At 35.5% G+C, this 20,234-nt stretch overlaps 1 protein-coding gene across 4 annotated transcripts in view; it reads right to left on the minus strand.

Annotated features, from left to right (window-relative positions):
- CUL2 (cullin 2) overlaps positions 1–20,234 on the minus strand; it is a 42,730-nt gene that overhangs the window by 6,565 nt on the left and 15,931 nt on the right. For all 4 annotated transcript variants that reach the window (XM_068173581.1, XM_068173554.1, XM_068173563.1 and 1 more), the window contains exons 6-18: positions 18,555–18,637; positions 12,835–12,931; positions 12,633–12,743; positions 11,223–11,385; positions 9,915–10,039; positions 8,243–8,350; positions 6,145–6,204; positions 5,637–5,765; positions 5,447–5,533; positions 4,787–4,939; positions 4,319–4,396; positions 2,474–2,540; positions 1,186–1,388 (exon numbers count right to left, since the gene is read on the minus strand). In XM_068173581.1, coding sequence (XP_068029682.1) covers positions 1,186–1,388; positions 2,474–2,540; positions 4,319–4,396; positions 4,787–4,939; positions 5,447–5,533; positions 5,637–5,765; positions 6,145–6,204; positions 8,243–8,350; positions 9,915–10,039; positions 11,223–11,385; positions 12,633–12,743; positions 12,835–12,931; positions 18,555–18,637 — 1,464 coding nt within the window. The remainder of the gene's footprint in view (positions 1–1,185; positions 1,389–2,473; positions 2,541–4,318; positions 4,397–4,786; positions 4,940–5,446; positions 5,534–5,636; positions 5,766–6,144; positions 6,205–8,242; positions 8,351–9,914; positions 10,040–11,222; positions 11,386–12,632; positions 12,744–12,834; positions 12,932–18,554; positions 18,638–20,234) is intronic.

Consider the following 20,234-nt stretch of genomic DNA (forward strand, 5'->3'; position numbering starts at 1 on the left):
ATGGAGTGCAAAGAAAACAGAAATAGTAAAACATTTGAATACAGTAGTCTGCAAGGTAAAGAACTGGAAAATGCAGTGGTAAACATTAAAAAGTGAAAGGGGTAGAAAGCCGTACTATTCCTTCTTCTATGACATAAGCTTTAAGAAACTGGGTGAACCTTATACAATGGACATAAATAAATGTAAATCCTTTAAATAACAGGCAACGTTCTAAGGTTATTAAAGGTCTCACTGTTTCCTGTAATAGCTCCCAGTGTTTTATTTGACCCATGGTTTAACAGACATCTTCCCAGCAACTGTTCCAACCTGAGCTCATTTCTAGATATTGGAAGCATTTCCTATGCTTCAGCCAAGCACCAGATCTTCCTTGTGATCTCACTTTCCATTTTCTAAAATTTTCCTGGTTAAAAACAAAAGCAGCTGTCAGAGCAGCTTTGGATTTCTTCTTGTAAGTGAATTGAACAACTTATCTCAGTTTTCTGTCTGATACTGTCTGCATAGTGGGCTTTCTGGGTGAGCTGGAAGCATATGCTGTGTCTGTATGGGATGCACAGGCTCTTCTGCAGTACTTCTTACTTAACAGAGTAAAGTCTGTGCCCTTTGCTGTACTGGAAAAAAGATTTCACAAAGGCTGTACAGAAGGATGAGAGAGTCAGAAAAAGAAGTACCGTTGCCTTAATGAGAAACAAAGCTCAGATATTACTGGAATTCCAAGAAACTCATGGAATGAAAAGTCTGGCAAATTGCAGCAAAAATCCTCTCACAGAAGTCCTCTTTGCTCTCTTTCTTGCTCCTGTAATCTGTCAGCAAGGAAGAAGACGGTTGCTCTTTCTTTCAGTCTCTCAATCCCACAAATATTTTTTCAGGATCACTGTAAAACTTTGGTTTACTGCTTGGGCTCCTTCCCATGATTCAGTACAACTTTGAAAGCAAATCAACAGAAACAATAAAGAGTCCCTGCAATATTAACTTTTCATGCTGCTATAGGCATAGAAAGCCTATATGAGAGGCACTCTACTTCCTCCTGTCTCTTTCCTTATAAGTAGAGATCTACAATTTTTACAAGGATCAAAAATAAAGCTTAGAAAAATAAAAGTAAACAATGGATATTTTAAAAAAATCCTCAACAAATATCAGAATGACAAGACTGAAAACATGAAACTTTTTTATATCATTATGGCATACCTTTTCTGAGTCATGGTTGATCATTTTGACATCAAGCAAAGATTTGATGGTTTTTGTCAGCTCCTTCTCATTCATTTGTGTACTGTCCTGAAGCTCCTTGTAACTGACAGTCTCACTGTTGTTGAAGGCAAGCAACACTGCCATTTGGTATGTTGTGACCATGGCTACATAAGGTTTGCACAAATAATTCATTTTTACTTCACCTGTAATGACACAAGTAGTATTTTATAAACTGATGAAAGGTGCTGAAAAGTCATCTGAAGCCTAACTAGCAGAGCTCCTCATACATTTCCAGACATTCAACTCAAGTCTGTATTTAACACTTGAAATGGAACAATGACAACTGATGCTGTGAATTCACACATATCCAGTGTGGCCTACAACAACCGACCCGATTAACTATGAATGCTAGACAAATAGTGCAATATATAATAATAGCAAATATTATAATAATAATAGTAATAAAGAAATTCCAAGTAGCCTCAACACATTGCAATGCATAAACTTCAATTAACAGCTTACACAGAATCTCAGAATATTGATTAATGAGGAAGCTGAATAAAGGAAATATTTAAAAACAAAGTAAAATACTTGTCCATCAAAAAAATTTCATACTCTTACATTTTTAAAATTCCCATGAAAAACAAAAAGCACTGAAGAAATCTACCTGAAAGTAGATTTAGATTTTCTGTGTGAAGCTGAGTGTGAGTCAACAGCAACCTTCTGTTACCAGAACTAGATTTTCATTATATTACATTGTTGTGGGCTATGGTTTTCATCTCCATGTGATATGTTGAAGTGCTCAGTTGTTTAAGCCTGAGACTGAAAGCACTTAAAATAAAACATGATTGACTGGCATTTACTAAAATAAATACTTAATAATAATAATAAATAATAAATACTTAAAAGTATGTATTTATGTAGATACTCACATACCTGAGTAAAATAGTATAATATGCATTCTTAAAAAAAGTATTTCGTATTTATGTAAAGAACATCTATACTACAGAAACAACTCCAGGACAATTGTTATTAACTCAGCAGTTCTGCAGTGCTTTTCTGCAGTTGAGAACATACAACTCTAGTTTTACTTGGATTTAATAAATCACAAGTTTACAAAACATAGATTTTGGAAATTCTAAGTACTATATATTAATTTATAACACAAAATATGTCCATTTACTTTATATGCAAAATAATATTCCAACTCCCCATGTTTTTGTCATTTGAAAAGAACTTTTAGCAAGTAACTGTTAGATCATAAGTTTAGCAAAGCACTTATTTTTACCTGTACAGAGATAATGTAACCAAGTAAGCTTCCTTCCACTAAAATGCTGACTGTAAAATAATTCAAACTGCAAAACAAAATGAACATCAGTTAGTCACACATCTAACTACTCACAACAGTTTATCATCACCCTACCACCCTAATGAAGAAATACTGGTTTTATGTCCTCACACTGGATGAAAACATTGCAGATCCATTCACAACAGTATTTTCCTTTAGAAGATGAGTGATGACTTGTGGTTCCTCTCTACCACAATGACTGAATCTTAATTTAAGGGCTACCTCTGGTAATGAGAACTTCAGCAGATTCAGAAAACCTTTCCCTAAAATGAGATCAAACTCCCTAAACCCCACAATGCCAACACTGTGTACACACACCAATTTGGCTTATTCTGATTTGGTCTGGAAACTCTGATTAATGTTGAAGGAGAACATAAAAACAGGGAATTTTGATTTCTTTAGGAATTAGGTGTTTCTCCACCCACAAGCTTGCACGGTATGAAAAACAGTATTTGTACACCACTCAGATAAATATATATTTACAGGAAGCTTCAGCAGTCTCAGAAAAAGCTGCTGAAGAGGTTGCCCAGTTACACAAGTACTCACATACTTCGGAGTGCAATTGCAATACTTTTTTTTTTTCTAAATCCTTGCCAGAATCCTAAGAGAACTCTCTCCATGGGTCAAATGATCAAATTGGAGAGTAAATAAAGACATTGTCAGACAATTTTTAAAGACTCCCCGCTCAAGGTCGTCTTCTGTTTCTTTAGGAAATTCTAATTTAAAGCACTCATCTCTACCTAGGTGATCCACAAATAAGCTTGCTCCTTTAAAATGGCAAAACGGAGAAATTAGGCAAGCAACCCAGACACTGAGCTGCTTCTGATACACAATTCTGTACTATTTTTCCAACTGAGGCACAATTGACAGTACTCCTATTTTAACCCACAAAGACAGCAAAATCTCATCAGACTTGGTGATCCTGTAGTATGGGTCAGAAACTACTACATTGCTAAAACCAAGTGCCACTTAAATGGAAATTAAAGCTGAATAAGTAGTCCAAATATTCAGCAGTAATACAAGAAAAAGATCCTTCACCACAGAAAAAAGACATTTGCCATTATAACTTACATCAAACAACAATTTAAGGTATAAAATCTGATATAAAAATCTCTTGTGTCCAATAATACAAAATTTGTATTGCCTAAATTGCATTTCACCATCACATACACCTTAGCAAAGGTCAACACAAATATTTTGTTTTTCAACAAACATTGTACAGGTAACATTTAGAATATAGTAATATAATCAAAAGCAACAAAATACCTCTACAAAGCAGAAATAATCACATAAGAAGAAAATATTTGGCTAAAACAAAACCTTTACTGCTTTGAGAAATCATAAAATGAGCTTTAGAGAAGTTTGCACAAAGCTTGACTTTGAACAGCTTCTATAACAGGGAACAAGAAACCTGTATTTGCATCTTAATCTGCTATTAAGACTGTTTAGATTTAATATTAGAAACAAAATCTTCTTTTATCTAAATATTAAGAGTTGGTTTTGAAGCAAAGAACTAACCTAGTTAATTTGATTGCATTTATTAGCATCTCTCTCAGCAATCACAAAGTGTAGAAGAGACATGCGAAAAAGCTACACAGATACATACATAAGTTCAGAAATGTATTAGGGTGATCCTTCCATATTGCATATGGACTGGAAACATGATAGCCATAATTTACAATCACAATGAAGCAGCTCAAGTTTTTCTCTTTTAGAGTGATGATTTTTCTTTTGGAGTTATTTTACATTTTTCACATGTTTACAGGAAGCCTCCTACTAACCTACCATCTGTACACTTTTTTCCAGTTCCTGAGGAATTGCAAATGTAGAAGAAGGAGCCTGAGTTAGAGGCCATGCACCAGCCTAAAAGTATTGGGAAAAATAAAAGTATTAACATTTTCATACAACATATATATTAAGGAAAAAAATTAACACTCTTAAGTGGATGCATAGTGTACATGATGTCATAATACAATCAATTCACTCGAGAAGTTTTACTGATCACTTCTTACTGCACCTTCTGCACACCCCACCAAGGTATCAACTGAGACTGAAATTTTGTATCACTATTGTTTAGGGATCTAGTGGGTTGATTTTACAAAGAAACACTAGGAAAGTAAGTAACTCCACAATGATCACAGACCATCAATTTCCATATAAAGTAGTATTTATAATTAGAAAAATTGTATATTTGTTATCAGAACATAAAAAATAAGTACAAATAACTTAGCAGCAATAAACATACATTAGTACCTGTAGAACATATATCTGAAAACTAATTCCCAAATCAATGATTGTGTCCTGGTTTTTGATAAAGTTGTTGAATTTATTGTTGAGATCAGCACTAACACTCATGTCTGTATACATTCGATGGAGCTTGCTGGTAAATTCATAACCACAGGCTTGCTGTGAAGAAATATTGTAAAAGGTTTCAAAGTGAAAACAGTACTCATCATACAAATTATGTTCCCTCACTAATACAATATGAAAATCTAGTCAGCAGAAGTGTTGTTATATTTACAGAAAACACTAGTTACAATAAAAAAACCCACTGTAAAATAAAATTATATTTATCTTAGTTCTACCTTATATACACTAATCTCTTTGAAAAATATTGTTTTATAAAATCAAAAGATAGACATGTTTATGAAAGACCTTGGTACTTTTTTAATGTTAACATGAATGACTTGAACACAGTTAATAAAATTATCCAAAACCTCATAAAAATCTCAAATGCCTAGGTGATATTCAGCCTTTTATCTTTCATAGACTACCAAAACACTAGCCTTTGCTTTCAGCTATTGGAAACAGATTTACCAATTGCTAAGTTACCTCTGGCACCCTCTGCTGCTCCCTCTCAACACTACATACTCCTACATTTGTTTATGCTGTGTTAGAAGAATATTTCTTTACCTTTAGTTTATTTATCATTGCCTCTTCAGAATCCATAGACATAGACAAACCATGAATTAATCTTTTTGCCAACATTCTGGCATAGAACTGCATTAAAAAAACAGAGATGAGGATTTTAAGAAGCATAACCACATTCTTCAAGTAGGCTTTAAACGTGACATTTTAACCATAACTGAATAGGAAAAGTTACCTTTTGGAATACATCTTTGTCATCAATGTACTTGAAAACAGTAATGAAACTTGTCAGCTTGTCTTCTACTTCATTCTCTGTCATTCCTTTTGCTGATTTCTTTAACAAGTTGTCACAGTATTTGGCCAGCTCAAATTAAAAAAAGAAAAATCAAACCCAAAACTACTTGTCAAGATTGAGAACAAATGTATGCCAAAATATTCCCAGATTTCTACAATAGCTCAAACACCAAATTAGTCACAGTCTACTGCCTCACACTCTATACAAAGGCTGCATTCATGGGCAAATGATACATTCTACACCCACAGAAAATACAATCTATACCAAAAATTAGAACCATAGCAATTCTGCACACTCAAAAAAGGTGTGTGCAGCTTAAGCTGTTACTACTAAAATACACACCTGAGTGTGACCCAGTGTGAGAGCTGGATATGCATGTGAAGGAGCCTACTGCAGTTCATAGGATGGTTATATACAAGAATTATTACTTTCTGTGTGCATCACTTACCAACTCAGGTGCTTTGCAGATCGACTTGGGCTCCCGATAGTTAACCACTGATGTCAAAGCCTACATAAAACATAGAGCAAAGAGAAAAACTGTCAATGACTTACACACCATTCTTTTATGAAATTTGAAGAAATCAAAAAAATCCTCAGGGCAAAGACCATCTGAGATCCTATAAAACTGAACGCCACAATAGGGGATAAAAAAGAAAGAACTCATAAAAAGGTTAAATTACTGCTCTATGAGAATTTGGTTGTTAAAACATTTTCAAGTTGAGAATTAAGTAAAAGTAGAAAGAGTAGAAGAAGAAAAATAATTACAGAAAACTGAAGAATAAATTAAGTTCTGATTAGAAACTTCACAAAATTATTATGATTTTGGTATACAGCAATATTATGGTCCAAAAGAATGGATGGAAAGAAACTTAGGAATAAGTGCAGATAAAATAGATGTGAGCAGCAGCACATCAACAGCATGTATGTTGAGCTGAAAAACTTATATGATGTGTTCACAACAGTAAGAAACCAAAGCACTTTTGGTTGTTGGATTTTTTCATACACTAAAAAGGAGAAAAATATATTGTTGGAAGTGGAAATTTGAAGTAGTAGAATACAAAAAATATGGTGGCTGAAGAAAACCTGACTATGATGAAAAAGGAAAGAGAAAATGGCAGCTTAGAAGTGGAAAAAAGATCACCAGAATGATGGAGTTTCTAAACTACATGTTAAATTTAAATTAGTGTTGTAAACTAATAGTGAATCAAAAATACTGCATGACCGTAGTTGCCAAGAATTATAGTTCCTCTGAAGAAGGAAAATATTATTGTTATTATTATAAAGACAAACTGACAAGGAACTCTTCTGTGCAATACCTGAAGATTACAACATTTGCTAATAGGTCCCTAGAACTCCTCTGAGAAAAGAATGCATGACTTGACAAGAAATAGGAAACTCTTTAAAGCTTGGAGCAGTCTTTTGTAATAATACTGGAGGCAGCAATAGTGATTTTGATATCCGCCATCAAAAATTAACAGCAAATCAATTTTTAAAGTATTTACTGTAAGAAAGATCAATTAAGTGAAGAACTGATGTATTTAAAAAAAGTACATTGCCTATGTGCCAGCAAATGAAGCTGTCAGTCTTGTGTTACTCCACCTTCTGGTACATGACATTAATTGCAATGGAGAATGAAACTTATTTGGTATTGAAGTATTTGTTTTAAAATGCTAAATACTTATTTCATCAATGTCACAAATACAGATGGGTAATTACTACTGGTACTATCACTGGTACTTTCTCCATTATTCCTTTTCAGATTAACCTTGACTGACAACTGTCAAAGCCTAGACTCTGACATTAATTACAAACTGCAACTACTGCATACACCACAAAAGAGCAATGAACTGTATGTGTGCATCCTCTGAGAGGAAATTAAAGAAAGAAAATATATTTATTAGTAATAAATAATAATGATTAATATTAAAATTTATGATAATTAGAACTGTTATCTTGAATACCTGCATGGCAATGCATTTCAAATAAAACAGCAGCAAGCCTCTTTCCCTATATTTATTATTTAAATTCAAGTGCAGCTCTCTCCTGGAAAAAGTTACCTATCGTGGCAGTGATTGAAGTGATGTAAGTTTCCAGATATTCTTTGCAGTCAACTTGAAAAATCTAAGCAAAATCTAAGCAAAAATTGTGTGGAAGTAATACTAAGAGCATTCAGAGATAATGTTTATCTCAGCAAGCAAATTCAAGTTCAAATGCATGCAAAAATTACCAAACCTCCCAAACCCCACCAGCTGCCTATTTATTATCTGCATTTATATTTGCACTGAATGGATCAGCACCATTTTTGTGTTGTGAAATATGATGAAAAGAAAGGTCTTTCTTTCAGAAAACAAGTATTAAAATGGTCTCCTTTAATTTATCTTTTCCCTTACACTGGATTGTCGTTTGCTCCATTGCATTTCTAAACTAGAAAGACTGCATATGAACTATCATTGACCATGTGTCGATGCCGTGAAGAGCTTTGGTGAGCCTGAATCAGGGTCCTGGATTTTGTTTTCCAATGCTTTGTTTACTTAAGTAAAAATTACCTTGTCAAGGGCACTCATAAAGTGCTGATCACCATTCAAAACAGTGTTGATCAGTTGAACAAATTTACTATGTACTTCCAAAACTGACTCCACAAACTGAGTTGGCATCTAAAGAGGGTAGATAAAACAGAAAGCAAGTTAGCAAGAAAAGTAGTAGTATAAAAAACAAACATATCTATATTAGTTATAGATTTTTTACTAATTACTCTTTTTTGAGAAAGTTAATACTACAGTGATTTTTGAGAGGATGGGTTCTGCTGTACTGTCACACTATGATGCAAGAGTATGTCTTGGAAATAAAAAGTCTAGGCTACATTTACAGTGCTGCTATCCAACCTAGATTTGAGTCTATACTGTTCTCATGCCATCTAAATTTCCCTAAAGTCATTTATTAGCTTTCTCAAAAATGATTAATGCTAACACAAATACAGCAATCAAGCAACTGATATAATAAACTGCTGCTTCTCCTACACAGTAACTTCAGAGACAGAAAATCTGAATGATCCCTTTACATTTTCCTACATAGGGCAGTTACCAATTGAATTTCATGCCCTACATTCCAGCATCATATTCTGCACAGAAATGACTGACATGAGCTGGAAGAGTCCCTACACAGACAAGCTGGCAGGCACAAGTGCAACAGTGTGAAAGGCATTGGCTCTGCAGCATAACTCCCCAAGTACTGTCTCAGGCCACTCATTAAAAATGTTTCAAAGTACAAAATTTATACAACAGAACAAGTATTTCACACTGTGAAATTATCTACAGAAGGCTGTGAATTGTCACCACCCTCATCGGTCTGTATTTATTTCTCTGTGTAGACACTACTAGTTTGAAAGAATAAGTTCAATAAACCTAAAAATAATTGGAAAGCAAACTATACTACTGAAGACTTCATTATGTCACAGTGGAGTCACAGTATAGTAAGCATACCTGTGCAGTCAGTAACAGAGTGAATGTACAACAGCTTGTGTTTATTTATTGTTATAGACAGAAACACTGGATAGCTAAAATCACCATCCTAAAGTGAGCACAGATCTAGACAGCAAGATCTGTCTGTGCTTGTACACATGCACAAATACAATGTCAAATGAAAGCTTGTAGTTTGCCTCTGAACAGCAATGCTGAGAAACAAAAATGGAACTGAGTAATTTAAACAGACATAAATGGAAAAAAAATTAACACAAATTAATAAAATAGGTAAGAATATTTTCAGAAATTACATGACCATATAAAGACAAATTACTACAAAACTATTATGAAAACCACCAGACTGAAATCAGGACAGGATGTCAGGTCTTTGCAAGATGGAATCACTGGCTTCTAATATACCAAAACAGCAAATGCCACTGAATTAAGAGAAATTCAGGAAAAAAAAAAAGCATAAATGGAACAAAAGGACCTACTTGCCCTGGCAGTATTAAGCAAACAACAATGAGAAACATCTAGCTGCAGTTGTTTCTGGTTAGATCACAGCAATTACAACAATCAGCTCTCAGGATAGAAAATGTGGCAGAGCTAACCATGCTGATGTGAAGTTACAACTTATCCATCACGTTCCAAAAGAATTTTATGTAGGCAAAATAAAAAAAAAACAACTAAGAGGAAAAGGGCAAACAGTCAATCAAGAATGTTAATCAAACAGTCATTTCAGTTGCCTGAGGAAACTCACATTTTCCTGAGAAAGATTGCTGGTTGCTCTAAGGCCCTCATCATGGATATGGTTTTGTAGTTCCTGAATCATATGAGGTAAACCACTTGACACAGCACGAAGTAGAGTATACATATTTGCCATGTCTGTAACAGAAATACATTTTTATAGAGTACACTTAGAAACACTAAAAATTAACACTTAATATAGTATCATAATTTCCAACAGAACTTTTTAAAGACTGAAACATGACCAACTGTTTTGAAAGAAAAAATTAACATACACTGGATCACTGACAGAAGAAAAAAGGAAAGAGTAGGCCTATTATCAGTGCTTACGGAGTCCTGCCATTGTAACTACCTCACTCTTCCAATACAGCTTCTTTAGGAGAGACCCTAAGAAGAGAGGTGGGTTAGTGTGGAGAAATAGTGTGCCAGTTTATTTTAAGCCCTGGCCTTCCTTAATATCCCTTAGCAGCAGCTGACTAAAATCAGTTTAGATAGCTTCTTGACTTTTTATTTGCCTCCAGTGGTAGCTTGAAATTTTTCTCAGGTGAGAAAAGCTCTTAAACAAGCAACTGCTATTTTTATTATATTCTGCCTCTCTGCAGCCCCAAAAAGAAACCAAACAAAACCAAGATCCAAACTCTGATCAAACTTGAAAGATTGCCTGGAAACTGAACAGACCATTATTAAATACAATTTGAGTTTGACTGTGAAAAATGATTTGTTTCACATAAGCGATAGCATCTTTCATGCAAGAATAAGCATTCTTTCAAAGGTAAGAGGCACGTAGTCATTGAGAAACATGTTTTTTTTTAGTCAGGCAGGGAATATAACTACAAGAGTATCTCCTTCTGTAAAAAAGATTTGGGATGAGAGGTCACAAAAGATTCAGGACAATAAAAAGTGACTATGAAAAGATGTCAAAATATTTTATAAGCTTGACCTGTTAAGTAATGATGAAGTAATCTGTTAAGACAGAGCCATTGGTTTACAAAGGTAAACACAAGCATAAAATATGATCAATTCTACACGACACAGGACTTCAGTGTGTTTTTAAGATGACTAAGACAAGGAAAGAGCATTAGCTGAAAGAAGGATTGTTAACAGTAAAAAGAAGGTTTTGACTATATACTTGAAAGAATAAAAATCAGTTACATGCTAAAAGAGAAATGTCATACAGGGTTTAATGGGGATTTCTAGATTAGTAACATTAGTTGAAAATGCCTATATGCACAGTAGGTTCTTGAAAAAAGATAGGAAATTGCAACGCTAAGTGAACAAAACAAAAAACCATTTCAGTTTTCTTGTGACCAGTGAGACTTACCACTTCTTTTCTCTTGTCTGATAATATTGTGACATTCTGCATGTAGAAACTGCAAATGATCAGCTACCATCCTCTGTTGGCATTCATGAGTTACTTTGCCATATGAGCTGGGATTCAAGTACTTCCGACATCGCATTTCTTCATCTTTTAATCTACCTAAAACCTACATGGAAGAGTTTAAACTGCAAGCTGAAGAAATACTGACAACCTATATAGTACCAGAATATACAACAGTGTATGTATGTAGAATGAGAAACAAGAGTAAGTAATAAGAGTTACAAAAGAACTTGTGCAGGATGAAAAATTTAATTTGTTCTTCTGAATCAGGCTATTACTGAATGAACATAGTCTAGTCTGAATACTAACTAGGCTAGTACTAACTAGTCACTACTAGATGTCTACCAGCATTCCACAGTTTTCAACATGAAATTTCTTGTTCCCTTTAACCTCGTGACTAGTCTTCTCCAATTTCTCTTACCATACTTCTTATTCCTTCTGAGACAATTTTACCACAATACCTAACAAAAAGAGAACTCCAAGAATCACTTCACTATGCCAAGTCCATCTCCTTGTATGTAAACATCTGCTCAATAGGTACAGGAGTACATCTGAGCTATTAATAAAATCTCTTTTTATAACTCAATGAAGGAAATAGGCTTAATCATAAGATAAGTCATATGAATACTGCCATAAAAGCACTTACACCCTGTGAATATCAAGGGGGTCTAGGGAGAGTAACGCAGCAGCAGACTGCTAATGACAGGAAAAACTACTTTTGGTTTAGTTGAAGTCTTAGCCTGTCCCTGAATTTCAATACAGGTGTGTAACCATCAGCTTAAAAGCAATTTCACAGCCCTCTTCTCAACTCTTCTATCTTGGTACTGGGGACAGTACAGGACCAAGAACTGACTCCTAGTGTTGTATTAGTCTTTGTTTTCTCAAACTAGGTATAAGAATTACAAGTAATTTAACCACAACATAACCCCATACACCACAAAACAAAATGAAAGAAAATCCACATCAGAGTATGTAATTTTTAATAATGTTTTGTAACAAATTGTGAGTCTTTCCTAACCATATATTGCTAAAACTGTAATGTTACCCTACTCCAAACTGAAAGAAAATAAAGAACTGAGGAAGTAATACTAATCAATCTGATATGTTTTATTTTTCTGACTTTTCTTTTCACTTTTCCTGCCATTGAGTCATTTATTATGAAATATTTTGATACTGACTGTCCATCCATAGCAAGGTTTGTAGTTTATGTTCAGATTAACCATGTCACTAAAAAGTATGATTTCAATTACATGAAAGCATAACACAAAGAACAACTGTGAGAACTGTAGAAGACAACATGTATCATCAGTAAAATTATTTTAATTATTGCATGTGCGCTGAAGAATCTCTTACCTTCTCCATGTACTGTGAGCAATTTGACTCTTGCAATAAGTTCGAAGCTTCTTGTTTATAATACTCCCCTGTTTCATTCAGAAAAGGACACTCAAAAATTTCCTGATAAAACTAGAAGAGAGATTTTTTTTTAAAGGAAAATAATGTATATACTAGATTGACATTTCAGATTAAAAATACATAATCAGAAATGTGTATCTACCTTTAGGGGGAATTTTTTCTTATACTGTTCAACATGAACAAAGGAGTTAATAACCCCATGGATTACTTTCTGGTTTGGGTCTTCTCCACAGCGATCACTGAAATAGACAAAGAAAACATTTATGAGAATGCAGGTTTCTGGTGTAACTCTTCTATAGCCAAATGAAATAAAATAGGATGAAAACATGTTCCAGTAAACTCCCCTACTCAAAATGGCAAAATTAAAGGAGATTAATCTTAAAATAGAAAATGCACTTCTTTCTCTCATATACATTTAAATTTTTGAGTTACTCATAAACTGTTCAAAAGCATTTAAAGGTCATGAATTTTCCATATATTTGCTAAGGATCTAAGTATTCCAAATTATATATTATATGCAAGTAGTTTAAAAGCTACAGTAATTTCCATTTTGTATTTGTAGCCTTCATTACATAGAGGCTACATGTAATAGCCTCTATGTAATAAACTTCAGACTCTTGCCCCTTCTAAAAAATCCATCCTTTTTACCAGCTTCACAACAAGAAGCATGGTGTTTTCTTTTCTGAATATCTACTATTCAACATGTAGATTTCAAGTGGAATAAATAACACACCTGGCCCATTATGTCACAATATTTAATCATACAGAAAAGGAAAACCTTACATCTTCCAGTCAAGTTCTTAGCTTCAAATGAAGGAGTTGAAGTGAAGAAAATGATGTCTTTAGTTCCATTCAGGTGAAAATAGAAGTAATTAAAATTAGTGTTTTGCATGCTAAAAAGACTAGTGTTCAGTCCTTTGCAAAGACTGGGAAATAACCAGCACTCAAAACAGCAGAGACTTCCTCTTAAGACATGAAAAGTTCTAAAAAAATTCCACTTTTCATATGTACTTTACAACTAAGTAAAAATATTCTCTAACTCCTAAGGCATTAAATAAGACTAAAATATGATTTACAAAAGGGTATTTATGATTAAGCATCAAAGACAAGCATTACCATATACCCACCTAGGCTGGGGTGAAATGGGAGAGAAGTAAATTTACTAATGTCATTTATTTTGGTTTGTAATCAGGAAAAATTCCAGAGGATGCCCATGAGCTGTGGAGGTTTACCAGGACAGCCACACCAGCAGTCATTGTATTATGCACATCAGACCACCTTCATGTAGTCACAACACTGTTAATCACGGATATTGCTTTCAAACACTACTGTTTTCTCAGTTCTGAAAACTTAAGCTCATGATGGGTGTAAAGAATTAGCTCTCTTAACAGATAATGAACAGTCACTGTATGGTTTATGCAGCTTTATTATCCATTACAAATGAACTGAGCTGATGGGTTCCATCAGGAATGGTCGGATTTTTATCATCCATTACAAATGAACTGAACTGATGGGTTCCAACAGAGATGGTCTGATTTTTGCACACAGGAAACAGGAATATCTCCTCTGGTTGTGGGAGCTGAACCAGTGGAATAAACCTGGGTTTGGGTACATGTAAGGACACCCTGCATCCTTGCCAACATCTCTCTGCAGGGTCTGGTTTATGATGGCAGAGGCAGCAGCACAGAATCATAGAAGGGAAAAGTCCCACCTGCCCTCGGCCTGCACCTCCACCCCAGAGGGGCCCAGGAGCATGGAGAGCTGCAGGATCCATGCAGCCTGTGAACACAGGGCTAGGCCACAGGGCATAGGAAGCCACAGAACTAAAAGCTGAGCATACTACAAATGGGGCTCCGGCAAGAGACAGCCCAGCCCAGCTCCCACATGCAGGGCTCTGGACCTGGTACACAAACACAAGCAGAATTACTGGAGGAACAGCTCAAGTCCCAGCTTCCCTCTGCTCAACAGGCCAGTTGAGACCTTAGTTCATACATGTGTGGGAGGGGAGGGGGCAGCAATGGCCAGACCCGGGGGACTCTAAGGAACATTAGGAAAAAACTGTATAAGTACAGGAGACATGCTCCATGGAAGAGCTGGAAGGAAGGAAACAAGCTTTGGAAGCAGAGATCAGATGGCACAAAGGTAATAAATTAAAAAAAACCCAGCTCAGAACAGGCTCTAACAGCCACTTCAGGTTTTTATGTACACCAATGGCACTCTGCTCCCAGGAATGTGAAGTGCAAATGTCAACAAAACTTGGCAGAAGTTTTAAGGACAACTTTCCCAAAAGTTGTAGTAGTAAGAACAATGGCCACACTAAAATGGAACTGGTGACCCTGCAAAGGTAGAGGTCTATGAAATGTTTATTTTCCTTCTTGGCAGCACTCAGCAAGCAATACAGACACATAAAGCTACAGAGCATCTGCAACACAGGTTGAAGCAGGGATGTCACAGGATATCATGGGTATAAGGGTATGATGATGTTTGGAAAGGAATCTGGATAAAAAGATTAAGTGCTAGAGACACGAGTTCCACTAATTCAGGTGGTGACACGTTGGTTTTTTCCCCATAAGAAATGGAGAAAGCTACAAAACACATAGGCAAGAAAGTTGTGCTGGTTTCTATTAACTCCATCTTGCTCCTGTCTTCAGACTCAAGCTAACGGTGGATGTTCAACATGTATTGTACAGTGTATTACTACAGTCCCAAAGAACATTTTAAAAATTTCAGGTACAAAAATTAAATATCAGATTCATTAAAAGAAATGCCCTGCTGTGTCAGACCAAGGGCTTTTCAAGGCAAATTACCTACAGAATTCATTGTGAACTAGATGAGACTGTTCCAAACATTTCTGAAAAAGTTAATTTCCAATAGCTTTAATTTCAAACAAATGGTATAGATAATGCATCAGCTTAGACAGGAATAAGTCCAGTTAGATAGAAAGTGTTAGTTATCTTTAGTAGAGAAGCCTCTCTCAGTTACTCTGTACTAATCACACTTTCATTTAAGATAGCACCTGAGCAATTTCCAAATTATTTCTGTTTAAGAATTTGATAGATTAATTTTCTCGCAATTCAAGATCTTGTCAGCTTCCTGTTGTGTTGACACAAAAATGCTTAAGCTGATCTTCAGCTTGCCATGTAGGAGGAGTGCTTGGGCTACAGGGAGGGGGATCAAAGTATTATACTTGGAAATTTATATTAGGAGTGCAGTCAGACAAGACAGGCTTAAGTGATTTAAGAATTCTCTGCTGTTCAAGGGGGCTAATCCTACTCCCTTTTGCTTTTTCACAGGCCTCCATCTCTTTTCCTTTGCTTTGGCACTCATCTAATGCTTTGCTGAATTGACTTGTGCCAGTCTGGTGAAACATTAGCCAATATGGTTTTCTGTCACATTAGCAGTTCAGCTGGGTCACTAAGGGACTAGGTGAGCACCAAATTCGGCACATGAAAGGTAGCAGAGCACAGCCTGCTCCTTTTTGGTGTCAGTAAACTCTTTGATCAGTTTAGCCATCTTATTCAGCTGAGCCATAAGCCACTACTTGTATTTCTTTATTTTCATGTATCAAAAAAAGTTTATTGTCAGTTTTAATGTATAATGTATTGCACAAGCTTATAGCTTCTAAAAAGTCTGTGTGCTCAAGGCTGTAGTCAGAAGTCTTCTTAAAAATCCAGTTAAATACATTGATAAAGTAACATTTGAAAGAAGAATTTGTGGCTCTGCTTCCCTACCTTTTCCACTACAAAGGAAGAAGGCCACTTTTATATGCAATAATTGACTACAGTTTTGGTTATCAACTCCACATACTGTTGTATGCTACACAAACTTCCTGCCTAGAAGTAGTTCAACTGTCCCATCTACACTAATTTATTTTTTTAAAGCACCGCAATAAATTGAACCATGCACAAACAACTACTATGAGGAAGGTGTAGAACAGAGGAGTTTTTAAGCATATACATGTATTAGCAATTTTATTAAAATTGTTAAGTTATATTATTCCCATGCATATTCTTGCATGTCTGACAGATATAACTTATGGATATCCACCTTGTTTAATTCCTGAATTACTGAACTCAACGTTAAAAGACATTTAAGTCACTTGCAGCAGCATGTTTAAATCCGCCTCTTAATAGATGTATTGACCACTGAAATTACAGCAAAGAACAGCAACAAGCCTATTGTTGCCTCTATCCTCAGAATCCCCACAGGAAGCACTGCATTTCCTGACAGAATGAAAAACCAGCTACAAGAAGTGGTTCTCTCTTATGTAATTCATTAAATGATACGCAGATCACAAAGTGGCTAGAAAAAACTTAATATGAAATATTGTATGTATATTTTGAGAAGCAGAACTGAATTAACTTCTCTGAGATCATACAAAAGACTCCCTAACAAAAAAAAAAACTGGGAAAAAAGAAATCCGAATCCAACCATTAGAGACAATAACCAAAGTTTTATTTCAAAGTTTCCAAGTAGTTTGGTAACAAATACTTTCAACTTGTTACAGTCTCAAGATCGAATGTCTCCGAAACACTGTCTCCCAGTGACAGGCTTGATCTAAACACCCTGGGGAGGTTTGCAATCTGCCTCAAGCTAAATACAGACCATTATTTTAAGGGGCATCAGATGTCTGTTGAAAAAGGTTTTCACAGACATTTCCACTCCCACCCACCAGTGAAATATATACATTTTGTAAGACAAGTCTTCAGCATCATTATGCTTGATGTAGCAAAGGAGAATGCTCTTCACCATGAATTAGGGAAATCTACATTTAGTAAAAATAGTTCAAGTAAAAATGGATAAAGCACTATTAAGTCCTGGTTACAAAGGAACCATGATTCAACAAGGGGAAGCAAATAAATACTTCCTGGCTTTAGAAATGCCATCCAAAAGAGATATCAAATCCACTACTTTGCTGTCAAATATTTAATTCAGGAATGAAAAATACAAATAAACTAATAAATTAAAATTAGGTTTTCAATGCCATACAGATTTTTTTCTGACCAAGTGCATGTTCAAGGAACCTCAATCTGCCAGAATACCTCTCTCCCTCAGTTTACCTAACCAGTCTGGTCAGCTGAGTAATCACTTAAAAAAAACCCAGTTATCCCAAACAGTGGTAGAAGTGCAGAAACTGATGAAACTTACAACTACACACAAGATCTGTAGTAGATTGCAAAATTTGTTTATTCATAAATTAGAAGCTCCTTTAGAAGTTAAATAAAATTTTTAAATCAAAGCTTTAAAAGTCCCAAGCTCTTTGGTTTTGTTTAGAAGTAGTAAAAAAAAAAAAAAGATATTCAGAAATAAATAACTTTCCCTCAAACTACAAAAAATAATTCTCTTCATTTCATTCAAGCTGAACACCAAAAATGTTAAGTGAAGGTACTGATCTGAAAAACAGAAACCCAGAAGCTTTGTGACTTGCAAGAATTGCTCCAGGTTCCATGCAAACACAGCTTCTCTGGCTTTGGCAAATCTTTGCCCAAGGCCTGGTCCTTAACATGACTGACAGCACAGAAGCTAAAGGCAGTCAGCATCAGGTGGAGAAAAAGGTAAAACGCATCCTATGGGACCTGGACAGTATTCTAACTCCTCTCTTACCCCACTAGTAAAAAGGGCTGCTGAAACAGAAAGATCACTACTCTGGTTACAGGGAATTCACTGCCTTTTTCTACACATGAAAGCCACAAACACACAGCTACAACAAGAAAAGCTGATTGACCGTCATAATCAGAAAAGAAGTTACCTTAAAAAAACCAGACATAAAAGAAGTCTATCAAAGTCCACAGATTTTCAAAGTAAAAAAAAAAGTACAAAACCCCCACATTATGTTAAAGCAAGAAACAATCAAACACTCACTTTTTTATTTCTCGGAGGAGCATCCGAATAAGGATGGCCTGCAGCGGCTCAATCATTAATTTTCTCCACATATCAAGAGCTAGCTGCCAGGACACAACACAAGTTTATATCAATAAAAAGTACATTTAAAAAAACCCTAAAAACCACCACACCAAACCCAGAACAGTACCAAAGATGACACAATTCCCCATTGAGGATTTTTAAAATTCAGTTGTTAAATAACCTCTTCTTTCCCTACTCGGGCAGTATGTGAATGCTGGCTACCCAGCCCGGGTTCTTCCTACACATCTTATAGAACTGATTCATTCCTTGGTTCTACTCCAAGTATTCTCAAATGCATGTAAGGACTCCAAGCAAGTTGGTTACTAGGGCAGATTTTGAGGCTACAGATAAACAAAACATCTGCACAGTAATAGGTAAGTAACATACCTTTCTAATCAAAGTGTCTGAATGCATGCAAACACCAGTATTTCTAGCAATGATTGCAAAATAAGCCTCAGCTGACAAAAAGGAATTCCTCTTGCCAATTTGTCAGAGGTCACAGTCAAAGATACAGAATCCTTTCATCCAACACTCAAAGAATATCTCCAAACTAAGATACTTACATCTTAAGCAAAGTCACTGGCAAGCTACCATTTGGCTTCTAATGGAATTCAAATCAGTTCAGGAATTCATCAGTTCTTACATGTGAAGCAGTTGCTCCCAAGATATACCATTTTTAAAAACACAATTGCAATAGTTCAAATGAGCTTTTACACTTGAATCAAAGTCCGATTTAAAGCCCAAAAGGGATAATGTGATCCCTTATACACAGAGAATAACTGCACATAGGAGACCTCCAAAAACACCTGCCAGGAAGTAGTAGACTGGGAAAAAATGAAACTGCACAGTTCAGTAAGGACAGAGGGAATATTGCTTCTAAGAAAGCTTTGACCCAACTAACAGGTCATTAGATTTAAAAATTAAACAATCAGGTATGTCTTAACAGAAAGCAGGCACAAAGCTATCAATTGCCAATCTGACCCACTCTGTGAAATAAATCTCCTCTTTAAAAAGCAGACAAATGAACGTGCTCCAGCTGTCACAGCTATTCAGCACCCATGCTGCAATACAGGGTTAAGAAAGTAAACCTGACATAACTGCACCATAAGCAGGCTAAAGGAGAGGTAAAGGTTTGCTTATAAATCCAAAGACAGATCATGTTTTGAAAAAAAGTTGTCTTAGGAGTGATTTTCACTGTCATGCCTTCTGGAGAGTAGTTGGAGAACAGTTAAGTTTCTGTAAGACAACAGGAACTCATCCAGTACAGAATGAAAGAAGCCAGCTGAAAGAAGCAAGCTCTAGAGAAAGAAGAAAGGGAGGGGAAAAAAAGGAAAAAGAACTGATACATTTTGTGACTATGAGGTGAAGAGAAACAAGCTCAAGTAGATCTCTTCTGAATGTGGTCTCTAGCATGGTCCTCCTCACATATGAGCTACCAGTGGGAAGCAAAGTCAAGTCACCTATTGGAATTTTCTTGTCAAATAAACTATAGACAGATCAATCCAGCAACTTGATGTATTAGTTCAAGACAGTTTCTCCCACTTGAGGATAGGGACTGATCTTCTCCAACTTGACTGGCAATACTGAATATGGCAGTTTTGTCCATTTTCCAGAATCTGTTTCTGGGGGGAAAAAACC

The sequence above is a fragment of the Anomalospiza imberbis genome, chromosome 1, assembly GCF_031753505.1.
Source record: "Anomalospiza imberbis isolate Cuckoo-Finch-1a 21T00152 chromosome 1, ASM3175350v1, whole genome shotgun sequence".
Taxonomy (NCBI): domain Eukaryota; kingdom Metazoa; phylum Chordata; class Aves; order Passeriformes; family Viduidae; genus Anomalospiza; species Anomalospiza imberbis.